At 35.3% G+C, this 25,177-nt stretch overlaps 1 protein-coding gene and 1 long non-coding RNA gene across 2 annotated transcripts in view; one reads left to right on the forward strand and one right to left on the reverse strand.

Annotated features, from left to right (window-relative positions):
• The window catches only part of LOC141380320 (uncharacterized), a 371,569-nt gene that overhangs the window by 59,205 nt on the left and 287,187 nt on the right, over positions 1 to 25,177 (forward strand). The window lies entirely within an intron of this gene.
• The window catches only part of ell (elongation factor RNA polymerase II), a 71,157-nt gene that overhangs the window by 25,738 nt on the left and 20,242 nt on the right, over positions 1 to 25,177 (reverse strand). Inside the window, 2 exon segments of the mRNA NM_199707.1 lie at positions 2,983 to 3,104; positions 15,016 to 15,060. Coding sequence (NP_956001.1) covers positions 2,983 to 3,104; positions 15,016 to 15,060 — 167 coding nt within the window.

Here is a 25,177-nt window from a genome sequence, read left to right on the forward strand (position 1 = left end):
GATCGGTAGAGCTACGCATCAATGGATTTGCTCTCCAGTGTTTAGACCCTCAGTAGTGGTTATTAAACCACACTGAACTGAACGTAAACACTAAAAAAAACTAAACTACACTATTCCAATTTACTAGGATATTTTATGAAGCTGCTTTGACACAATCTACATTGTAAAAGCGCTATACAAAAAAAGGTGAATTGAATTGAAATACTTCATGTTTGTTGACCGTGAATCACAGTGTTTGGGATCTCTGCGTTTGTCTAAGGCAAGATTATTTTAGTAAATTAAAAAAAACTATTTATTAAAAAAATTTATCTAACAACAGTCACTAAAATAAAATTAGCAAAAATAAATAATCCTTTTCAGAACTTATAAACCCTCATTCTGTGGTGGAACGTCTGACTTGATGAGCGGCTGTTTATATATGTACCTGTAGGTGTGCTTTTACAGCCAAATTAGCCAAAAAGCGGTTTATTAGCCAATAAGAGGTTTGCACAGGAGTTAATGTAAGCTGTGCAAACACTAAACTTTGCTTTGGTGGACACTGGGCGTCTTCTACTAAACTTGAATTCTTAAAACATTCTACATATACAAAAATGTGCTCACAAAAAAAAATAAAACTCAAGCTACCAAAACAATTATTAAAACAAAGTCAAACTAACCTGAAATAAACAGCAACTTCAAAAATGCTAACTATACTGGTCTGAGGTAATCAGGCTTTTGTTACAACTTAAATGTTTATAATCCATACACAGGATGAAAGCTGATTGGTTGTTTTTGTCATGATACAGAAAAGTTGCAATGTTTAATAACTACTAAGTAGGCCAACATGGGGCTGGGCTGATAAAACGTTATTGATTTTTATTGACCATACACTACTGTCAATAACGATTAAAAAAAAAAAAAAAAAAAAAAAAATCGGTATGAAGTGCTATAGCTTTATTAAAATGTGGCTGCTGAGCGTGCGTCTTGGAACCATTGTCAATAAGCTTAGGGTTATTTCCAATTGAGGCGCAGGCTTGGCAGTTTTCCAGGCCCACCTACTTGAAAACATTACAGAATGCTGCGTGCTCACCGCGATTTATGAAAGTAGAACTAACCAATGTGCTTTTACACTTTGTATGCAATATATACATTTCAGTAATAATGGCCATCTCAGACTCAAACACAGAGCACCCAAACACTGCAGTGCTTTTTCATTCTCTTCATAAATACAATCATTTGTCATCCTCTGAGAAAACGTTTGATGGTCATCTAGTTATGAGAGATTCCAGAGGACCGCAAGCACAAAGCACATAGAAAATGGTGAAGAAAACCGTATCCACGTTCACACGTTTTCCACATACTTTAAGACACAACATGTGAACGAACTGGTTGGGTTTTGCCACCTCAGGTCAGAATAACAACACGCGTGAAAATGAGTACCGTGACAAGCAGCAGTCAGAAGATTGTTAATAAAGACGCAAGGATGTCGCCAGAGCGGCATTTCTTTTCCTCGTGCATTCAAACCTCTAGCTATCCATCTGAAAGAGTTTTAACTTCAGAAATTGTAATGTTGCAGTATCTATTTAAATAATGATGGTTAGTTCCTTTACTTGAAAGCTCAGATTTGATTATCATAATGGATTTTATTAGAGTTTGTGGTTTACGGTGTGATTATTAGACACCTTACAGATGTTGATCTACCTTCAAGTTTGCTTTAATTTCTCAGCATTTACACTTTATCATTGCACACACTGTCACATTTTATTTATTAAGTTTGAGTCTCTGTAGCACTTATTTTTTTTTTTATTATAAGACATTAAAGATGAGATGTTACTTTTTTTGTTTTTGACTATTAAAATCATTTGCCTTAGTAAAGTCTGTAAATTTAAATAAAATAATTTAATAAATAAAAAATTTCGAATATACCTAAAGAGACTGTAAAACAATAACACAGTAATTATCGATATTGTATGAATGAAGAAATTCTGAAATGACACATAATTCTGGAGATTTACTCAAACATTGAGTATTGATTTACATGTGCAAATTTATATTTATTTTAGTTTTTAAATTAATTTCAGTAATAATATTGACTAATATAAAAGTGTTCATATGATTTATTTACAATACAGTTTGTAAAGTAATAACTTCTGTTTTTAGTAGGCATACTTTATGAGAGGCTTGCTTTGTTTACCAAATAAGTGGATCTAATTGATTTTCATTGTAAACCTTAAAAAAAAAAAAAAAAAAAAAAATTAAAAATGTATTGTTTTTTTTATTTTATATATTAAGTTTTTAGTTACAATACCCTGATAATCATTCCACATATTTTGCAGAAATAACAAAAGTCTGAAGATTCTGTCTGGCCCTACTAATAACTAATCTGCTGTAGGTGCTTCTGGGAAAAAAGCAAGCGATTTGCAATGTGTTACTCTCCAATTATTTAAAGAGACAAAATTGAGGACGCAAAAGACACAATGGAACTGCTGCTTATATAATCAGACAAATTATAAATGAACAAAGCCCTCAGTAAAAACAGATAAGAATAAAACTGCAGTTTTCTGTATGCAGAGCTGCTAAAGTGGAAAATTATTTAAAAAGCAATAAACAATTAAAGTATTTTGTATTGAATATTTTGAAAGTTTTCTTATTATAGCGAAAAACACGTTATGAAAAGCCACAAAGCCTCAAAATCTCAGAGGAGCATGAAAAGCTGTTTCTGCCTTCAGATATATCAAGAATGGATTTGCATTCTTCCTCATTTGGTTGGAGAACTGACCAAACTGAACTGATTCTCTGTGTTCTGGTGTAGCTCCAGAGCTGAACAGTGGAAGGAACAGATGGCGCTCGTAATGATGCCACGAATGCAAGCACAACCAGTTTTAACATTAGACAAACTCAAATCAACTGTTTTCATGGCAATATTTCCTTATAAACACAAAAGCTCCTGCTCATCACAAATCACAGCACTACAATGAAAGATACGTTTAATTTTGTTCTTACCTTGTAATGTACTGCTGAATGCAGTCGAAGCTGCCCTGGGGATTGTCTTTGCCCACATTGGACAGGTAGAAGGTAAACGTTCGCAGCTCATTTGGATTCTCCGACTGCGGTATCGAGATTTTCTGTTGACACAGAAGAGAAGAGCAGCCAACATAAGCACTGAGAGGGAGACGAGAGGCATGTTAAAAGCAGACGGCTACAGCAGGAGAGATCACACAGATTTACTTGTTCTTTTAGGTAGATTAGATGGATTCATCAGGTTTATTCATTCATTCATTTAGGTAGAAAAGATTCAATGTATAACTTTTACAGACATATAAAAACAATTTTTTAAAATAAATCAAAATATCCAAATAAATGCTAAACCAAATATAAGAAAAACAAATTAACTTAATAAATGAATTAATAAATATATAATAAAATGCAATTAGGAACAGCTAAAAAAATACAAAAAAGGAAAAAAAGATTATGAATAAATCAAAAGGTGATAAATAAAAATAAATTTTACAAATCTAAAAAAAAAAAAAAATGTAAAAAAAAAAGAAAAAAAACTTTAATAAACAAGAACATTTTCAAATAATTTATACAAATTATAATAAAAACATACCATATATAGTTTCGAAATAAATCTAAAAGAAATCTTAAATATAAATTATGAGAAATTATTTGCAAATGAAAGCATAAATTCTAATAATAAAAATGAAATTATAAATCAAATCAAATTATGTGAACAATTTAATTAAACTTAAAATAAATAAACCATCTTAATAAATAAGTTCCCTCTAAAATAATTAAATATCCTAATTTAAAATAATAAAAAAGAAAATACTACTACTACTACTACTAATAATAATAATAGTAATTCTTGTTGGCCATAGTTACTTTATGTAATATGATGTACAATAAATCACCTGCATGGGAAACAATTTGACCAACTAATTGCAGATGAAGCTACAGTATGTTCTGGAATTTCACTTCAGTCAAACAGTGAGTTTTTCTACACCGAGCAAACAAACTGCAAAATGTACAATAATTTTGTCAAGTTACACCTGACCTGCTTTCACACAATTGAAGGTTTGTGGTTCTCAGGGCCCTTCTATAATCTGCTTAAAGCACAAGCGCAGCGTCCGGTATGCGGCTGCAGATCAGTTCTTCAACACTGCAGATATTTAAATCAACGGGTCACTTCACAGTGCTCTGTCTGCACTCTTTAACTAAGATGCGATATGGACTTAAAATTAGGTCACAATATTTTCTGGTATTTATTGCAAGACTGCTCTCCATTGGAACAAGAGTACGTTCTGCGAGCTCTTGAAATTGAGAAACAGCTATTGTATTTAACACCATAAAATTATTTCTTTTTTATTCTGTAATAATAGATCATGTCCGGTAACAAAATTTGAGTTCAGTCGACTGGTGTTATAAAGGGAATAAAGAGTGAAAGCTTGTCTTTTTGTAAACAGGCTCAAACATGCAAATTATAATTGTTTTGGATTTCATTAGTTGTTGTTTTGATTAGTTTTAAGAGGACGATTTACTAGTTTTTATTAGTTTCCATAATTTTAAATTGCTTGGTTTTAGTTTTGTTTTTATTAGTTTCATTTGAATTTTTTTCTCTAAAAGATATTTGTTATGTGCAAGATTCAAAATCATCAGAATTTTGTGTAATAAAAACTCGACCAGAGATACATTTTTTGAAACACTACCATCGTCCCATCCTCAAATTCAAATACAACAGCCCACAAGATAGCTGTCTTAATTAAAATGTGTGCAAGGCCACTTCTGAAGTTAGACAAACAGTAGTGATATGAAGTTCAGATCTTTAACTCAAACCGGATCTTTTGCGACAATCATCCCATGTTAGGACTCAATATACCAAAAATATGTAGTCAGCAATCAAAATTTCAGTAAGTTAAAAGAACACCATGATCTAAAAAGTTTCTTACAATTATGTTTTTTAACCTAACTAAGCATGATTCACTTATTTAAATTCCATTACAATTTTCTGTAATGAAAAACTTGCGTTTCACCAGATCCTGTCATATTAGCCCTTGATTTACCCGTCATGCACTGTCTGGGTTTGGTGCACCATCTGCTGAATTCATGCGCAGTATTATCGGTTAATCGGTTCTCAAATCTGATCTCAGTTTACTGATCTAATAACTGAATAACTAATAATAATAATAAGTATATATTGGTTTATTTAGAGTCAGAGGGGGGGTATCAGGCATGTTAAAAAGTAAAGCTGCCTTTCCACTGCATACAACAAACGACAAACCGGGAGTCATTCATTTCCAGTGGAAAGTAGTCTGGGAGCTGTGTGGAGTTCCAATCATCTCTTATGTGGAAAATTTGATTTAAGCTGCAGATACGTTGAAATATTTGAAATCCTGCGACTAAAGCATATGCAACCAGCCGACCGGATGTGATGTGTTCCAGTGTTGTCCAAGCAGGTCTGTATGCGCGAGATGAGAAATAGGATTTTTTTTTTTTTTTAATCAGAAAAAAAAACTCCTAAAACAAAAACAATTCTATTCATAATTGAGTAATACATTTTTTAAATGCCGTCTCTACATTCCCTCCAAAATTTTTTAGAGGTTTATGAGTTTCTAGTCTTCATTCTTTCATTCATTCAACCATGGTGAAAGCACAGAATAAAGGCTCTTTTTGCACTATTTTGGACACAACGAGAATCAGCTTCTCTCCCATGGTGCATGACCACACTAAAAATTCAGTGCAATTGCCTTAAAGTGGCGCATTCTAACAGTCGTGTCCAAATGTTGTATGCAGTGGAAAGGCGGCTAAAGTAGTTTGTGGATAAAAGTGCTTACTGGAGACGCGAGTAGCTTCAAATTACTCAGTTCGATTAGTTCAACCGGTTAACTTAGAAGATTTGGCTAAAAGAACAATTTGTTCATGATTATGATCACTAATACAGAAATAAAACCCATTATTGGGCACAAATGTGTTAAATTAATAATTTTAAGTCTCTCTATTAAATGCTGTCACCGTGCTGCTGTCATGTCTACTCGTTGCTTTTGTCACGGGAGAAACAACGAAGAGTGACTAGAGAATGACCAGCTTGATCTATAATAACCTTGTTTTAACTGTTATGTTACGAGGAGAATAACGGTATATTGTAAATGATAAAGATCACCAATCACAAATAAAACACACTTTAAGCAACAACACTGTGACATCAAACATCGTATAACACGACAGAAAACACAATTATTAAATCAATAAAAAAAGATTTGTCCAACTATGTGCAACAACAATAAAAAGGAATTACTGTTACAGGGCTCGAAATTGCGACCATTTTGGTCGCATATGCGCCCGAAAATTAATCTATGCGACCTCATAATATATTTGGGCGCATTAGTGCGACTGCTGATAATGGTTGTAGTGCGACCTGTTTCCGCTATATTGGTTCATATTAGCTGTCATTCACTCAATGTATTGCGCTGTCAGATGACAGGGAAGGAGCTTTTATGACCACGGAAAATGCAAACGGCAGAAGAGTAAAAACTTAAAGCACACAGGTTTGCAAACCCCACCTAAAATTGAGGTGCAGATGAGAGCGATCATGACACGTCACGTGGTGAATAATGATCCACCAGCTGAGATCAATCGAGAACGCGCTTCATGGAGAAGGCGCACGAATCTCCATGCGTTGCATTCACTGCGTGTTCAGCGCAAATGTCCGCTAAAAGTCAAATCTAATACTGTACATATCATCGCCAAAGAAGCTCGCCTTTACCAAGTTTACACTGAAACTGCGTTTCAAAACAAACAGCGGTATTGCGCCAGTGGTCATCGCAAGAATCTTGCGCTGCCTGCTCATAAATTGGGTCAGCTGACTCGCCAGCTTTTTCACTAACACAGAAAAATGAAGATCATCTCAGACTGAACCTTTAAATTGACACAAACTGAAACCAAATCTTTTAAAGAGTGATAGAAGTGAGACTTTACTTACTTTCTTTTGTCCATTCTTTTTTGAGGTGTATATTATTTTTATTTTTTATTTATTTACTGATGACTGCTTTGCAGCTTTCATCGTTGAATTGAATGATTTATTATAATCTTTTGTTTGTTTTGTAGCAGAAATATTATTTATTAAATTGACATGCATATAAAAACAGCAGTACAAAATAATTATTTCTTACTGCAATGCTTCATTTTTGTTTGATGCAAACTAATAAATTATTTTTCATAAAGTAACAGACTTTTTATATCAGATAACCTACATTCATGCACATTCAAGGCAGTATCATAATGAGAAATGTAATTCATTTTTACTATTATTGTCATTTTCATCATCATTAATATTCTATAATTATTAGACATTCATTTTGGAATTATTGCACACAAATATCAATGTCTTCGCAGCATTAGTTAGATAGTTGTTTCTGGTTTTTGTCAGTCCTATTGATGTTGTTTTAAAATACAATAAATCCCTTAAAAAGCAATTTGCAGCGGTGCTCAATCATTTTTGGTGGGTGCTCCTAAATTTTTTCTGGTGCTCCTAAATTTATTTTGGTGCTCCTAAATATTTGAAGTTGGGAGCATCGGTGCTACCAAGTAAAAAAGTTAATTTCGAGCCCTGTGTTATTATAGCAATAAATATTCATTTATTCAAATTCCTTCGGCTTAGTCCCTTTATTAATGAGGGGTCGCCACAGTGAAATGAACCGCGAACTTATCTAGCAAATGTTTTACGCAGCAGATGCCCTTTCAGCCAGCACTGGGAAAGCAACAAATATTACCATATATACACTTCAATTATCAATTTTTAATTTTGTACAAATTTATGTTTAATTAATTCAGGATTGTTGGCTTTTTTATTATTACTGTTGTCATAAAAACATTGATAAATAACAAATTAGCTAAATAAAAAATATTAGCTAAAAATAGAAAATTTAACAAATTGTTAAAAAAGCATAATTATGCACAATGTAAAACACACAATATTAAATTAAAAATGAACAACAATTAATTTCAGAACTGCTCATATCAATCAGCATTGTCATGTAATTGGTCTGGCACTAAGACTGGAGAGACAGAAGAAATGAAAGGGAAGATTTAGTCAACATGTTTATAGGGCCGAGACCAACCGCTGGAGTGAAGCGAAGGATCCCGCTGAGACCCAGTGAACAGCAGCAGGACACAGTGTGGGCCTCTCACTCGCACACACACCTGACGCTCGCCCTGCTGTGGCTCCATTTACCCAGGGTTCCTCACACGTGTGTGGCCTGCAGGTGTCTGCCTATAAATAACAGACCGTGTCCGAGACTCACACTGGCAGCTCGAGGGCTTCCTCAGCTCAACGCTTCACTTTTCACACTCCCACATGAGAGATTCAAGAAAGCAAAAGACGCTCCGCCACTTACAATCACTCAGAGGACACACTACACAAGACGCAGATGACTATTTACGCCTTTACTTTCTTGCATTTTATTGCATGCATTGGCAGAAACTTAGTTGAACACATGCAGATTGCAATTCAGGATTGCGAATCATTCAGAAAGCATGACAGCTGTTAACTCGACTTTTCAGACAAGAGGGGAAAATAAGCCACAGAAGAGAAGAAACGCTCTCGAAGGAAGAGCTTGCATCACAGGCTGAAATATATATACATATGACACAGTCGCAATCCAGTGTGATTAACAGTCAGGACAAGTGCATTTTAGCATAGCATGAATTACAGAGGATAGAGAAACAGACACTTAAAAACTAGATCCTCAACCCACTGGCGGAAGCCAATGCTGATTACAGAGAAGGCAAAAACCAACAAACAACTTACAGGTTTTGGTTATTTTGGCCCACGTAGATATACGCTTATTTGCTATGTTTCCATTAGGGCTGTGTGATATGGGAAAAATATCTAATTGAATTTTTTAAAAAATGTATTATTATTATTATTTTTTACATATTGCGATTGCGATTTGATTAACAATTTAATTTTGTAGTCAAGCTTCAGCTCAATAATCTGTAAGCCGTGGCAAGAATTCTGCGACAGCTCTTAAAAATAACCTGTTTTTTTTTCCTGTGTCTGTGACTGTGAAACCAAAATATTCCCATGTAAGAATTGCTGTTTTTCTTTGATATTAATTTGTCTATTAACGCTTTTTAAGCGTCAGATGCCATCATCCCATTTGTCAGCACTTTCTTGATCGTTTTCTTTCTTTTATTGTGGGCATAGATTGGTTGCACAATTCTGATAGGAGAGAATGAACGTGCTCACTCAATTGGTTAGTAAGACCGTCACACACAGCCGACAGTCACCCAATTGCTTTGTGTGGAAGAAATTAAATAATACATATACATTTAATACTGCAGCCTCTTGTGTTTAACTAATCAGAATGTTTAAAATTTCGATTCGTTTGAGTAAATCGCACAGCTCTAGTTTCCATCCTAAAATAGGAATTAAATTTATGCGCAAGAGGTGCGAAAATGGAAATTTGTAAAAACGGAATTTGCTGTGGTAGGAGAAGCTTATGCTAGTTTTTTTAAGTTCACATGATCTTTTATTACAAAAATCACATGACTTTTTTTAATGCGCATACTGGAATTTGTTGGATAAAAGTGTTTTCATCATAGTTTATGCGTTTCTTTTCTCATCTAATAAAAAAAAAGTTTATCCTACTTGGTTGTGCGCTTATTTTTTATGCGCATTTTCAAAACGTTTGTGCATCTTTACGTTTCCAATCAACCAATTTTTATACACGCATCCAAAATGTGCATTAAAATAGATGGATGGGAACGTAGCTAATGACTACTGTCCTATGTATAGCATGCTAGTACTAGGCCGGCACTTCATTTGACTTCAGAACTGCCATATTTCTTTGTAGCCTGGAAATGAACAGGTGGTGAAAACATTCTTCAGAGATTGTTAATCACAGTTAATACAGCTGTAATGAACACGGTTTGGAAAAAAAGGTTCTAGTATCTTAAAAACGTATCATTCTCTTGTAAACAGATTAAATTCTTAGTTTTTAACAGCAGTTAGCACTCTAGGCTAGTTTTTAAACCATTCACCCAAATGCTCACAAGGAAGAGCGATAGTGTGTTTAGCCGAGTCATGCAAGTTGGCTTTTATGCCATGAGATTAAAGTAATCAGCTCACTATTCACCGTATTTATTCTTCACGTATGAGCAGATGCAGCCATTTGAATCTTTTTGGCTCGAGACTTCCGGTCTCATTCACTTGCATTCATTTTAAGACGTTAAAAACAGCTCGTTGTGCAGTTTGAGGTTTCAAACTAATATTCTGTAATTGGCTTAAACATTTACAAACTTTAATGATGATTGTTTAGGTTTAAGTAGAATCTGTAAGGAATTGGATGCAAGCAGAGTACAGCTGTCTATAAAGCATACAACGCCCTGTTTTGTTAAAATCTAAGCTCTGAACTGATTCAAAAAAAATAGCAAAGCATTTTGAATATCTCCATCTCAAAGATTCGCCACATCTTTACCAGGTGCTATAAATTTGTCAGCTGCACATTCATGAAGGACAGCTTCTGGGTTAATGTGGTGATTGAGGAAGGAATTTTAGTTTAGTGAACTCACGGTCACGTTCAAGAAAGAAGGGTACTATTATTTAAGCAATGTGCCATTGTGTGTAATCCTAGTGCAAGTAGCTTTTACAACAGGGGTGCCCAATCCTGTACCTGGAAATCTCCTTTCCAGCAGAGTTCAGCTCCAACCCTGATCAAAAACAACTAAACCAATTAAAGTAGGATCTGAAGGAGCACTTGGTAATTAAAGACAGGTCTGTTTGATCAAGGTTGCAGCTGAACTATGCAGGAAGGTCGATCTCCAGAAATAAGATTGGGCACCCCTGGTTTACAAGATGTAGACATAGGTCAGTAAAAAAAAACAAACAAACAAACAAAAAAAATTCGCCAAAAGTGTACCAAGAAATATTTAGATCTAAAACTACTAATCCAAGGCAGGTTGGGTCCATGCTTTCATGTTGTTTATGCCAAACTGACTCGAACATATTGTTCTCAAATTGCTTCTGGTGGCCATGTGGTAACAATTCTGCTCGTCCCTAGAGAAGAACAGTGTCTTCCTCATTCAGTAAGATAAGACAGTCCATATTAAAGCTCATGGACACAAATGCCCTTAAAGGTCAATTTTTGCAACTCCAATGCAACTCCAACAAGCCAGTGAGACTACATGTTGTGTTGAGGAACATCTGTTGAACACTTCAATGTTTTCCAGTCAGGCACGTGCACACATAGGGCTCAACCTGTGAGGTGCACATGCCCTTTTTAGTCTTGGATAGAAAGTGCCCTCACAAAATGATCAAAAGTGCCCCCGAGACACACCCTCCCTCTCGCCCTTCAGTAGGTGTGCAACAACACCGCTCTTAAGTACGCACGCTCAACCACCCCACCCCCTTACAGTACGCGCGCGACAACACAGCTGATGAGAACGTGCACAACAACACCGCTCTTCAGTACGCGCGCGACGACGACGACGACAACAACAACAATGTACAAGTCCAGTGTACAAGCTCGGAACTTCAAACTAATGCACAGTTGACTTAACTTTAGTTGCTGCAGTTTTGTTTCGTGCAGAAACGTGGTGTTGAGAAGACTTTAAGATTAGTAAACCGCAATAAGATGTTTAGACATTCGATACGTTGACATTTATTTTAATTCTTTTCTTTTTCATACACTTAGTATGTTTTGTTTTATTTATTTATTTGATTTAAGCACATGTAACAACCTCAAACAGGTAAATTATCAATTATTTATTGTAAATATTTTTCTTACACTATATCATATTTTTAACTGGAAAAATGGGCAATAAAAGATTGCACACATTCCACGCATACAAAACGATTATATGTCTTGTGAAATTATTCTTAGTTTAGAAAAAACATCTAAAGGACGCAACGCATTCATTCGTTCATTTTTCTTCAGCTTAGTTCCTTATTTGAGGTCACCACAGCAGAATGAACCACTAACCATTCCAGCAAATGTTTTACGCAGTGGATGCCCTTCTAGAAGCAACCCAGTACTGGGAAACACCCACACACACACTTCAGGCAATTTAGTTCATCCAATTTACTTACATCGTATGTCTTTGGACTGTGAGGGGAAACAGGAGTACCTGGAGGTAGAGCTGGGTGATATGGCAAAAAAAATTATCACGATAATTTTTTTCATCAGTCGATATTGATATTCATCACAATAAATGTAAAATCTTTATATCTATCAATTATATAAGATTTTCAGCATGCCAATGGCTTTGTGCAGCTGATTTAACACATTTAGTGAAATGTTTTAGCTGTCTGACAATATAATTAATAAAATAATAAACAAAAGAACTATCTTAATTCAGCATTTACTTGTTCAAGTTTTCAACAACCAAAGACATTACCTACAAGTTATTGGATATTATTGCTCAACATCAGAAAAAATAAATAAAAATAAATAAATAAAAAAAAAACACGATTTGGAACAATGTGAGCTAATAGTCACAGAATTTTCAGTTTTGGATGAACTCTCCTTTTAATGGCGAGTATAGTGAATTTAGGGTGAAATATTCTTTAATGTATTTTATTTAGGGATGCTAATGATTACTTGATCTATTGATTGTCGATAATGCTTTAATTGACATACCTTATCGATAACTGATTAAGCATGGACATGTAAAGGTTTAGTCATGTTTTGCGCTGTGAGACGCATCCACGCATTACATCATCAAGTGTGTGCAGTTTACCTTACTTATGCTGTCACTCTCTTGAAATCCCAAATTGCAGGTCGCATAAAACCTTGTTATGCGCAGATCATCGATTAATCCGCGGATGTTTTTACCAAATTTGTCTGACAGACTAGCATGAATAGGTCTAAATAGACTCTCAATTTACAAATCGCGTATCACAACGAAAACATGCGGGGAGCCAGCCGGGGAGCCTTTCCATTTACACATCGAGCTTCTAAGCTCCATCCAAGTTTATTCTTCCGAGGTAAACCAAGAAATCTATCAGTGCTGCGAAAAGACTGTCCAGTTCATGCTGCTCAGTCCGCGCTTAGTTAATGAATTAAAATAAAACCGTGAAAATAGTTTGATGGACTGTTTTGGCGCTAAAGCGTATATCGGGCTTGTGTTAAAGCGCTTCTCCTCAGATGTTATTCGTTCCTCTTGTTTATGCTGTAGATATCTGACCAACAACATCAAAATTAAGTTACACATTATACAAAACGAAATACGTTACAACAAGATACATTTTCAAGGAAATATGTTTATATTTATTTAGTTCGTCTCCGCCTTAAACAACTGCGGGTGGATGATGCTTCGCTCCGTGGAAAAAAAAAGCTGTTGCTGTTGTAAACGTCTGTCATGTATTTGCTGCATTTTTAATATGTCATTATTTTAAAGATTATGTCTTGTGCATCTGATTTCTCCTCTGTGATTATGTCCTTTAAATATATAAAGGCTGGTTCTTTTACTGTCGATGAGAGACAATAGTGGTATTACAGATTTCAAAACACATATTTTATTATTAAAAAGGAAACATAAGCTTGACATCAAAAGATCTTATTATTGTCTTAACAAATACACTTAAATGATGCAGGCTGTAGTTTACAGCAAGCATCAAGTGTTCATTGAGATGTGATTGACATTGTGTCGTCTGTTATATCTAATTTGCCAACACTTGTTTATGTCTGTAATTTCTTAGCATCTTTATAAGGGTGGTCTTGGTTTACGTGATGAAACAGGTCGTGGTGTTGCCTGCTTTTGATGACACGATTCGTCTGCTCAGTTTGCGGTGCATGTTGCTCTGTTTTGTGTCGGATAGGGAAAAACTAAGTAGCTCATGAAGTCTAGTGACGTTTCTTGTCAACAATGTCTGCGACTCAGATTTTTTTTACCTTATTTCTTTCCAACTCCTTTCAGTGCAACTAACACTGTATGGCTGTAAACTTGTACGGCGTGCAGCAGTCGGAAGGGAAGGCTGCAAAATGCTTGCGCAACGTTACGCAAACAGCATAAATATTATCGAGCAATTATCGAACTGTCATTATCGTTTTATCGAAAAATGTTATATTGTGATAATTATCAATATTGAATTAACACCCAGCCCTACCTGGAGGAAACCCAAGCGAACACAGAGAACATGCAAACTCCATACAGAAATGCTAACTGGCCCAGCTAGGACACAAACCAGCAACCTTCTTGCTGTGAGGCAACAGTACTAACCACTGAGCCACCGTGCCCCCTATTTTTTTTTTAATATTGTTTTGTATAAATTATAATAAATACCAAAAACTAAATTAATGCTAATAAAAATGCTATCAATAATCAACTATTACGCAATATAATATCTGACTACAAGCAGCCTGACGATTCTGTCTAACTTGTTCTTTTTGACTTCCACAGAATCACAAAAATAGGGTGTTTTTCGAAACCAATCTGACATGTCATTTTGACTGAACGTTTAGGAAAAACAAGTCGTAAATGTCACCTCGTTAAACGACAAAACAAGCTGCTTCAGTTTGAGAACTTGCTGTCTTGTTTCTGCATGTTTACATGAGACATGTGCACAGGAACAAACTTCTGTTTAATTGGCTCTCGGGGTCTGAAATGTATCCGAGGCAGACAAACCACATTCTTCAGCACAAGATGCAGATAACAGCAACATCGCCAGCTCTGCCTTCAGCTACAGTGCATGAAAAATTAAAACAAGTGTATAAAAAGCTAGGTTTTAATGATAAGTTTTTGCCAAATTACTTCCAGATGAGCGGAATGGCCGTCAGTGAGCTAGCACTGGATCGACTGCTGACTTTGCAAACGCGAGCAGAGGATATTGTGGTTATTGCAGTGGATGACTGTGTTGCAGGAAGTCAATAAGGTTTTTATTTTACCGACATAAGCAGGTTTGTTCACAGTAACTGGGGAGAGTCCCAGATTCACGCAAGGTTTGGGGCTTCACGAAGGAACATGACAAATCAAAGTTTTGAGTGCTGGATGGCCATAAACAAAGAGGCAGGGGAAGGAAAAAAAGTGCAAACTCACCCCTTGGCTTCCTGTGAATCCTATTAGTGGTTTAGCAGTCAGACCCTGAAAAACAAACAAGGTCATGTAAGAAATCCAAGTTAAACAAAAAGTGTACATCTTATTTGATCTATTGATGAATACATTTTAGAACAACTTTTTGAATATTTAATTTGATTTTTTAATATATTTAAAGTAAATATAGCAACAACTAATTTATTACCATTACAAAACTTTATAAATAAACAGATGATATTATTAATATTAGTGAAGGTAGTAATATAAAAAAATGATAAAAATATTGACTAATCAAATTCAAATAGTTCAATTACATTTAAAATTAAATTAATTAAATCCGTGACCTTAATATTTTATTATATAGTTTTAATTTTACATTAACATATTACATCTATACAATACTATTGAATTTTAATTTCTTTTTAAATAATTGATCATTCATTTCTAATCTCAATACTATTGTTACAGATGACATTAATAAAGGGCTAGGCGATATGACAAAAATGCAATCTTGAAAATCATTTTCCATATTGAACAATAACAATATACATTTCGATACAAGTTGTTAATTCTTCCAGATTTAAAAGAGTACCCCAACAATACCTGAAGCCACTAAAGTTAGAGGGTCCATTAAATGACAATATTTTCAGACGATAAATTTTCAGTGGCTGAAAATGCAATGCATTTCTAATGTCAACACACTTTTAGATGTCCATTGTTGCATTTCCAGCTGTGTAATGGGGTCTTAGATCAATATAGGAGAAAAATCTGAGCTTATCATGTTGTTGACATTTATTTCATTGCGATTTATTTATTACTTATTAGGACCCAGGTACAAAAATTGAATAATGAAGAAGTAAAATAGCATTGTATAGTCTTCATCATAGGGCTGTGCGATTAATCGGAAAAAAAGATCTCTATTAGAATCCCCACACGATCTTAATCCAGCATCTCTAAGATTCAGCCATTTATATTTTCAAGTTTGAAGGAAGCATTAAGGCGGTGCAAATTGAAAAAGCATCCCAGACATGAGCCACATTTGCCAGTGAAAGTGAAACCAAAAGCACGCACATCATTTTCATGATTAAACAAGTGTTACACACATACTGCTTGCTATATAGAATGCAAGAACTTGGAAGCTCAATGTCTCAAATTCATTCAGAATGCAGATAGAACCTTATAATTCCAAGGTGACAAAATGGCAAGCATATATGTCTGAAACATAATAATTCAAGTTCAGAATTATGAATAGTTGTATTCTGATTACTTTACTGTGCATTAACAATCAGGACAAATTCCAAGTCTAGTCAAGTCCCCCATTCTGAGTCTATACAAAATTTAGCCTTTTAACTAACAGTAGACCTACACATAGGCCTAATATTATTATTGTTGTCTTACCATGTTTGAGAAATAATAATAATAATAGCTTATTCATATTAACTTTTTACATCTACAGAACTAGGAGAAAATCATGATCTTATGCAAAAATTAAAAAATAAATAATGATTCTCGTTTTAGCCAAAATCATGCCAAACTCTACTTCATATTAATAATTCGAAGCATTTAACTCTCATTTAGATACAAACTAAATTGCAATTAATCGAAAATCTGATTTTGATTTTGGCTTCAAACAATTATGACAAACCATAAATCAAGATAAACTATTATTGCATCATATACCACCCCCTTTGTACACATTTGTTGCTCTTCAAAAGCACGAAAGACTGCATGCGTCTGCGTGCGTGTGTGGCGCGCACACAGTCAGAAGCATGCTGTCAGCATTCGGTCTCATTTGCATACTGAGGCGAGCAGAGTGCACACATCTAAAGTCATCTTAACTTGAGCTGTAATGGTCAAATAGGTGTCAAAACGTGGCTTTTAGTGATTATTCATATTAACCCTAATTTGTGTAACAAACAAACGAGTAAGGAATCAAAAGACAAGTGAAAGAGAAACCGTTAAAGTGACAGCGCACAATATTTCTGCTGCCGCCTGTTTCTATCATTAATCAAACAACAAAAGGAGAAAATCCCTCAATGCTCTTGACTGAGGACTTTTGTAGCTAAAGTGTTTCTTACAGTGAAGATGCTTAAAGCACAGTTTGTTTCATATTTTTATTCTATTGTATTTATTTCTCTTTCCTTAGCAGGGTGGAAAATAACTGTATATATGCAGTTGAAGTCAAAAGTATTAGCCCTCCTGAATATTAGCAACCCTTTTCCTCTCCGATTTCTGTTTAATGGAAAGAAGTTTTTTTTTTCAACCCATTTCTGAACATAATTAACATCGTTAATAAACGACTTATTTTATCTTTGCTTTGATGACAGTACATATTTTACTAGAAATTTTTCAAAATACAAGCATTTGGATTTGAAGTGCAATTCAAATGCTTAATTAGGGTAATTATGCAGTTCATTGAATAACAGTAGTCAAAAGAGCAGACAATTAAAAAATATATTGCTTAAGGGGGCTAATAATATTAACCTTAAAATGAATTTCGAAATATTGAAACCTGCTTTTATTCTAGCCAAATGAAAACAAATAAGCCTTTCTCCAGAAGTAAAAATATTTATAAGAGAATATACTGCTAAAAATTCTCAGGAGCGTTAATAATTTTGACTTCAACTGATGATCGTTTTGAATAATCGTGATTACATTTATGACCAAAATAATCGTGACTATGATTTTTCCCAAAATCGAGTACCCCTAACATCACCCACAGTTTTGAACCAGAAATGAACAAACAAGAATTTAAAACTGGCCTAAACGTTTTTATTATTTTTAGCCAACAAACATTGGCATTTCCATTAGTCAAATCCACATTTACAAGACTCTCTCAGATACTTCAAGAAGCAATCAAAGACCAATAAACACAAGCACACAGTGTTGGATCAACATTACAAAAGCAGCACAAACCCCAACAAAGTGCTGCAAAATACACCCATGAAACCACGTCTGGAATTTCACAAGTCAAACACAGGACGCGCAAGTGCAATAAGAGGAAACCTTTACAGAATAATTCCTCACTTGAGCCACGCGGTCTGTTTCCCAATATAAAGAGCTTTAGACGGGAGCGTGAGCCAAGAAATATGGAAAAACCCAACACAATGAAGACAACGGAACACAGTATAGGCCGTTTCATTAATATGGAGCGCAATTAGGAACGCAAGCTAATCGGCCACATGTCCTTGAGTACTTGCATTTGATGAAGGGTTCATCATTGTGCCACCTACAACCCACTTCATGCTAAATAACACATCTTTTCTGGCCGAGTGTTCATCGACATCAAAGCAATTTCACTAAACATGCTAGGTGCATCTGGACCAGGCCGCTCATTACATTGTTAGGCCTGAAAAGCCTGATTGTTTTGGCCATTCAGTCTGAAACCAGATGAAATTAGCGAGGCAGAGTATGAAAAGATCTCATCTTGTGAGATGCAGCAAGTCACGGAGGACTTTCTTGGAAGGAAGTGTTTCTCAAACCAGCAAGTGTAAACAAAGCGTGTCGCACTTCCTTCCTTAGATAAAGCCTTTCAGGGGAAAAAAGGGAAACTGTAAAGAAAAGCGGAAGACTGTACCAGCATAGAGGACTGGAGGTGTTTTGGATGAGATCAGAACCTACTTGCCTTGTTTTGTTTTGAGGTTTGTAGCTGTGTGTGCTAAGGTCAGTATCACTTCTAAATTATCTTTTTATTTGAAAGTAGAGATTGCTTGTTAATAGATCTGCAGGGATGAAATGAGAATCACAGTTTTTTTTCTCAGAATAATGATCACGATTTTGTACTTGGTTTTAAAAATTTAAACAATTTTTTTAATCAAGATGGCAATGAAGAAAGACATAAGCTGCGTCCCAAATCGCATACTTATGCACGATTCTACGCCATTTTATAGTATAATGCAAGTAGTGCGTTCACACTGAAAATTCTAAAAAATAATAAGTGCAGTTTAATTACTCAGTAAAATGAAGTGTGTAATGATGGACAATTCACGCACTCAACGGCCGGAGGTTTGCTCACGTGGCGGAAGGGGCAGAGCTATCGGGCACACAGGTTGGATAACTTTATTTTGGATGGTGAAAGCAAAATTCTCCTACAAGAGGGATTTTAGCGCCTCCCGATGGTGAATGCGGTTATATTCATGGCAGGTATTATTTGATAGTTTGGTCATTTATTTCATTGATTTAGCAACGGTCAAACGTCATCTGGGAAACCGTTTGAATTTCCACTTAGTAAAAAAAAACAGTGTTCCATGTGGGACGACACTACATACATGTACTATGCTGTTGAGTGTGTAAGTGCATAAGTACATAGTGCATGAGTGCATACTGTGTCAATTGAGACAGCTATAATACTAATTAAAATACGGTTATTGATATCGTATACAATATTAGTATTACTTCTCAATCATATAGTATAAAATAACAATAATAAAAATATTATATGTATGCCTTCTGTTGGCTAAAATGCTTCTTTTTAGACTTGGGGTGTTGAACTTGAATAAACTTTAAACCTATCCAGGACAGCGCTGACAAAATACAACTATAAATTCGGAATTTGAATTGTGCTAGACGCATAGCTTAGCAACGTTTGGAAAAAAGACTTTTGTCCGCCCCATTATGCTTCTCTCCTGTTTGTGAAAATAGGCTTTACTTCTTAATGCGTTCATTTAGACACACTAAGGGTCCTAAAATACACCCGCTGCAAGACGGCACAAGACGTTTGGTGCGATTCGTTGCTTTTTTCAGACCAACGCAACCCTAATTTTCCCCTTTTTGCACCACACCGTTTAGCAAATTCATTGGCGCCGCTTCATGGACTCATAAGTGTGCCAGTTTAAAAAGAAGATGTGCTAAGGCGCATTGTTGGCGTGTTGCTATTTTGAGGAACTATAATACACTGCGCAATTGACCAGCTAAAAACAGGTCTAAAGTCCAGTGCAGAGCGTGTTAGTTGTGCACATTAAATGCTTACACATTGCTTATTACACACAGGATGTACAGCAATGCGCAAGTATCTTTACAAATGAAAAGGAATAAAAAGAATTAAAATATTACAAAAATGATCACTTTCTACATAAATATAAAAACCATTGCCTGCATGCCTTCATCTCGGGGTGCTTTTTTTAGTTTATTAACGACTACTTGCTTTTATAAAATGTTTTTATTAGTAGTAGTATTATTTATTATTTGCAGATTTTTATAAGTTTATATTTGTCCACTTTTTCAATAATAGGGAATTTTACATACATTAAATTCAAGTAGATCTATTATAACGTAACATAATATTTCTGACCATTTTTTTATTTCATAGATTTGAGTTATGAATTACAGTATCATATCTCAAAGATTATGGGAAAAATCAATCACGATTATTTTTGTCATAATTGTAATCATGATTATTCAAAAAGATTATCAGTTGAACTCAAAATTACTCAAAAATAACAGTCGAAACTACTGTTATACAATGACTTGCCAAATTACACTAATTAAGCCTTTAAATGTCTTCTTAAGCTGAATACTAGTTATATGATGGAATAATCGATTATCTTGATTAATAGTTTTTCATAATCGTTAGAAGCCATAATCGAAATCAAAACTGGATTTGAATAATTGCACAGCCCTCTTGTAATGTAAATTAATGGTATCGTGGCAACCCTAACTTTTTGTACATTTTAGTTGGTTTTTTGTCCGAATGGACAGAGTACAACTCCTATTCAACCTAATGCTTTTCTGTTATAAAACCTTGCCTATTCAATGACCATTTATAAATATTATATTCCTTTCCCTTACCTCTGAACATCTTTTTGTATAACTGGAGAATAATGTTAAGGGAAACTCTGCTCTGTAAGTATCATAAGGAATTATGTAATTGTTTTTAGGGTTCTTTCCCTGATTACAGAATTAAAATTGGTCAATTTGCTAAATAAAATGGCTGTTGTCACTTATATAGCACTCATTAGCCGCATTTCCATTGTCGAGCTAGTGCGAGCCAGGGCTTTAATCCGGCCGGGCCAATTGCCCGGGAGGTTGAGCAGTGAGGCCGAAATCATGTCGCATTTCCACTGTCGGGCTAGTAGCTCGCAGCCCGTCATGCAGACCCCGCCCCAGAACATCCCCTGAATCAAACGTCACACAACCCACCCACTTCAGCAGGAATCAGGCAGATAAAGCACACCATCATCATCACGAAAGCATTAAAATGAAGACATCCGAAACAAACAAATGACATGTTACTGTACAGCAGTGCATAATATGTCTACACATGGGCCTTTGTGTTTTCATTGATCATATTCACTTACTCACCGACCGACTGTTGGCATCGTGCATCAAGTGGTCTCCGTTAATAATTCGGTGGTAGAAAATGTATTTTATAACATCCTCATTTAGGCTAGATAGACACAGTCAAACATTCAGCCCAAATGCTCCGGACCTGAAACATATACATTTTTCTACATAGGCTATATGACATTTAGATGTTGCATATTATTCTGTGATCTTAAGGAAAGTGTTTCAGCACATAAGAGCAAGTAATAAAATATAGCCTATTTTCGTTGCGCTCAGCAGCTTTTCACTAATAAAGCTCTTCATGTAAATTTCATTTTTCAATTTTAGCACGTCATATAAAAACATCAACACTTGTTTGAGAACACCGAACACATTTTGTATTTGGAGTTTTCCCTGATGCGTTTTTAAAGCGGCGCTGCACAGGACAAAAAAAAAAGGTAGCGTAGTTTCTGCTTTTACTCACCCAAAAAAATGCTCTGTTTGCACAATTTGATTAATATCATTCAAATACTTTATAAGTAGTATTTCAAACCACCTTCGGTGTTCGCGTTTAGAAAATATCTAAAATCTTTTTTTTCAGATCCCTTTGTAAAATGAAAGTTATATATGGCTTTAAAACAATTTGATTTATGTAGGCTATATACCTAAATTGTTATAGCTAGCTTTTGCTTGTTTTAAATTGGCCTATTTATTTTCTTATTGCGATTTCATTATATCTGATATTTGTAATTCTTTAAATTATTTTAATATAGCTTAGGCTATTTTATCAAGATATGACACTACTGTTTTGAGTCTACAAAAGTGGCCACATAATTTGTTAAGTTTTATGTCTATCTGTTGTATTCATTAAAAAAAAAAAGAGAAGCCGCTCGCGGCATCAACAGAGCTGTGAAGGGAGCGCTCTTTTGCTCGGTCTCACACACACATACAGGCATCTAAACGCGCAAAAACACCTTTTAAAGTTGACAAACAAACTCTCGAAAACCTTTACTGTCTGCTGTGTCTTTAATATGTTGTAAAGATTATCATGCGTTATTGAAACATCAAAGAGGACGCAGCAAAGAAATGTCACTTATAAATTGTAACTTTATTATTTTATGCAACAGCCTTATATTTTATACGGAAACATAAGGCCGATTATAAGCAAAAAGACCCCAGCCTATAGGGCTAGATGTTTTCTTTCCCTTATTTATTTGTTTGTGTGTTCGGCGCATGCAAGTTACTTGTGTGCGATCGGAATCTAGTGTTATGACCGCATCTTTCCGAGACTCGGAGCAAAGTCCGCCCCTCCTTTCACTCCGCCCCAAAGCCCCAGCTGGCCCTCCTTGGCCCAAGATATTCGGCGGGCTGAAAAATGCCGGCCGCTGGACCCGAGAAAGCCCCGCTTTGGCCCGATTAGGCCCCGGAAATGACAGTGGAAACGCGACTGGCCTTGGCTCGCCCTGGCTCGCTCGCTTTAGGCGTGATAGTGGAAACGCGGCTAGTCTCAAGTACAGAGTAGTCAACATTCGAAGTAAATCAAAATGTTTTTCAAAACTCTCCGTGCACAAGAATTGGTTTCGTTCTATAGTTTTAGGACAACTTTGGCAAAGGTGGTGATCCATGTCAAATGTTGACTACTGTATGTTAATGGTGACTGGATGGTTATTGGACAGATTGGGTATCTTTACTTGGACAGAGGAAAATTAAGACCAGTATAAAATGTTTTAAACCCTACAAAACAATATTTCAGTGAATTTAAGACTTAAGGCCTAAAATTAAAGACATTAAGACCCCGTGGACAACCTGCTTTTTAAAGGGGTGGTCCACTACAATATCATATTTTAAACTTTAGCTGATGTGTAATGTAGCTGTGTGAACAAACATCTCTGAATGTAAAAAGCTCAAAGTTTAATGCAAAGGTAGACCTTGGTTTTTACAGAGTTAGTTTAGCAAAGCCTACAGCGAAGGAATTTTGGGGACTACAAAAAATACTTCCGGCCCTTGTGAGATCACAAAGGTTCTTTTACCGCTCACACACACTGCACAGCTAAAGCCTAGTTCACACTAAAGGATTTTAAGCCCGATTTAAGCCCAATTTGAAAGTTAACAAGCTCGCTGACAGATCGGGCTGTGATCAGGAAGAAATCTGCGGGTGCACAATGCTCGGCAGTCTTTATGTGTGAACTACTGAGCAACGCATCAAAGAGGCTCGCTGAAGCGTCGCCAACACCTTGCAGACGGAAATCCAATATCTAGCATGCTGAATATTCCAGAGCAGTCGGCCGACTCGACCCCACGTGTGGTCAGATGTAGTGACGAGCTGCAGCCAATGGGAGAGCATATCATCATGAGCTGAATGCCTGTGTGCTCAGGAGCTCAAAAGTAACGTCTGTGATTAGGCAGAATGGCAATCGATGCACTTGCTTCATTCTGTGTTAACACAGACACGAGAGTAGGCTATATTAATAGTGGAGCTAGAATTCTCTAACTATTAGAACTACCATACTTTTCATTCTGACCGTTCTCTTATAAAATATCGTCACGTCATATTTACATTCAAAGCTTTGATTGTGATATTAAAATTAAGCTCTGAATGTCTGTCATCATATTTCATCACCCCATTACCCTAAAACATTATCTATTTTGGTAATACAGCCTATAAATATGTAGTTAAGATACTAGAACACGCAAAGGTCTGGGCCTCGCTTTCATTTTTACTTTCAAACAGGAGCTATTTCCCGGCACAGATTATGCGTTTTTTAAAGATACATCTGAAGTAAATTTATGTTTTTGCTATAAAAAAAGTTGTTTATGTTACCAGGAAGTTGCTAGGCAAAAAAAAAAAAAAAAAAAAAAAGAAGCGCAAATATTTAAAGTCACGGCGAAAAGTAGCAGACATGAATGCAGTCATTTTAACCAATATAGTAATTAAAGGTAGAAAGGCTGAGTTCTATACTGTTTTGTAATTAAAAAAATAACAATGTAAGAAAGAAATACAATGATATTTAGGAAACATTAGGGTGTTATAGATATGTTAGTTTTATTTCAAAGAGTTATAAAATTACAAAAATTAAAAACTTTAATAAAAAAAATTGTCAACCCACTCGAGCCTTGCAGATGAGCGATTAATCCGCTGATGCATCACAGCGCTCGAAATTAACTCCTACTTGGTAGCACCAGTGCTCCCAACCTGAAATATTAGGAGTGCCAGAAAAAAATTTAGGAGCAAGCATGAAAAATGAATGATATATTTGACAAGTTCTATATTAAGGGATTTATTGTATTTGAAAACATCAATTGGGACTAACAAAACCCAGAAACAACTATCTAACTAATGCTGTGATGACTTAATATTTGTGCAATAATTCCAAAATGAATGTTGAATAATTATAAAATATTAATGATGACGATGATGACAATAATACTAATAATGAATAATATTTCTCATCATCATGCTGCCTTGAATGTGCTTTAATAAAAGTTATCTGCTATATAAAGTCCTACTGTTACTTTAGGAAAAATACATTGATGGTTTGCATCAAACACAAATTAAGTGTTACATTGCAGTAAGAAATATTTTATTTTGTACTATTGCTTTATATGCATGCCAATTTAATAAATAATATTTCTGCCACAAAACAAATGGAATAATATAATAAATCATTCAATTTAATGCTGAAAGCTGAAAAGGCAGTCATCAGCAATTAAATAGAAAAATAATATACACAAAGAAAGAACGGACAAAAGAAAGGAAGAAAAGTCTCGCTTTTAAAAGTTTTGCTTTCGGTTAGTGTAGTTTTAATGCTCAGCCTCGTTACGCGCTGAATTACATTTTTCTGTGTTTGCGGAAAGGCATGCAAGTCAGGCGGCCCAATATGAGGGGGGCAGAGCAGGATTCTCC

Source organism: Danio rerio, chromosome 22, assembly GCF_052040795.2.
Source record: "Danio rerio strain M-AB ecotype USA chromosome 22, GRCz13ab, whole genome shotgun sequence".
In the NCBI taxonomy this organism is placed as follows: domain Eukaryota; kingdom Metazoa; phylum Chordata; class Actinopteri; order Cypriniformes; family Danionidae; genus Danio; species Danio rerio.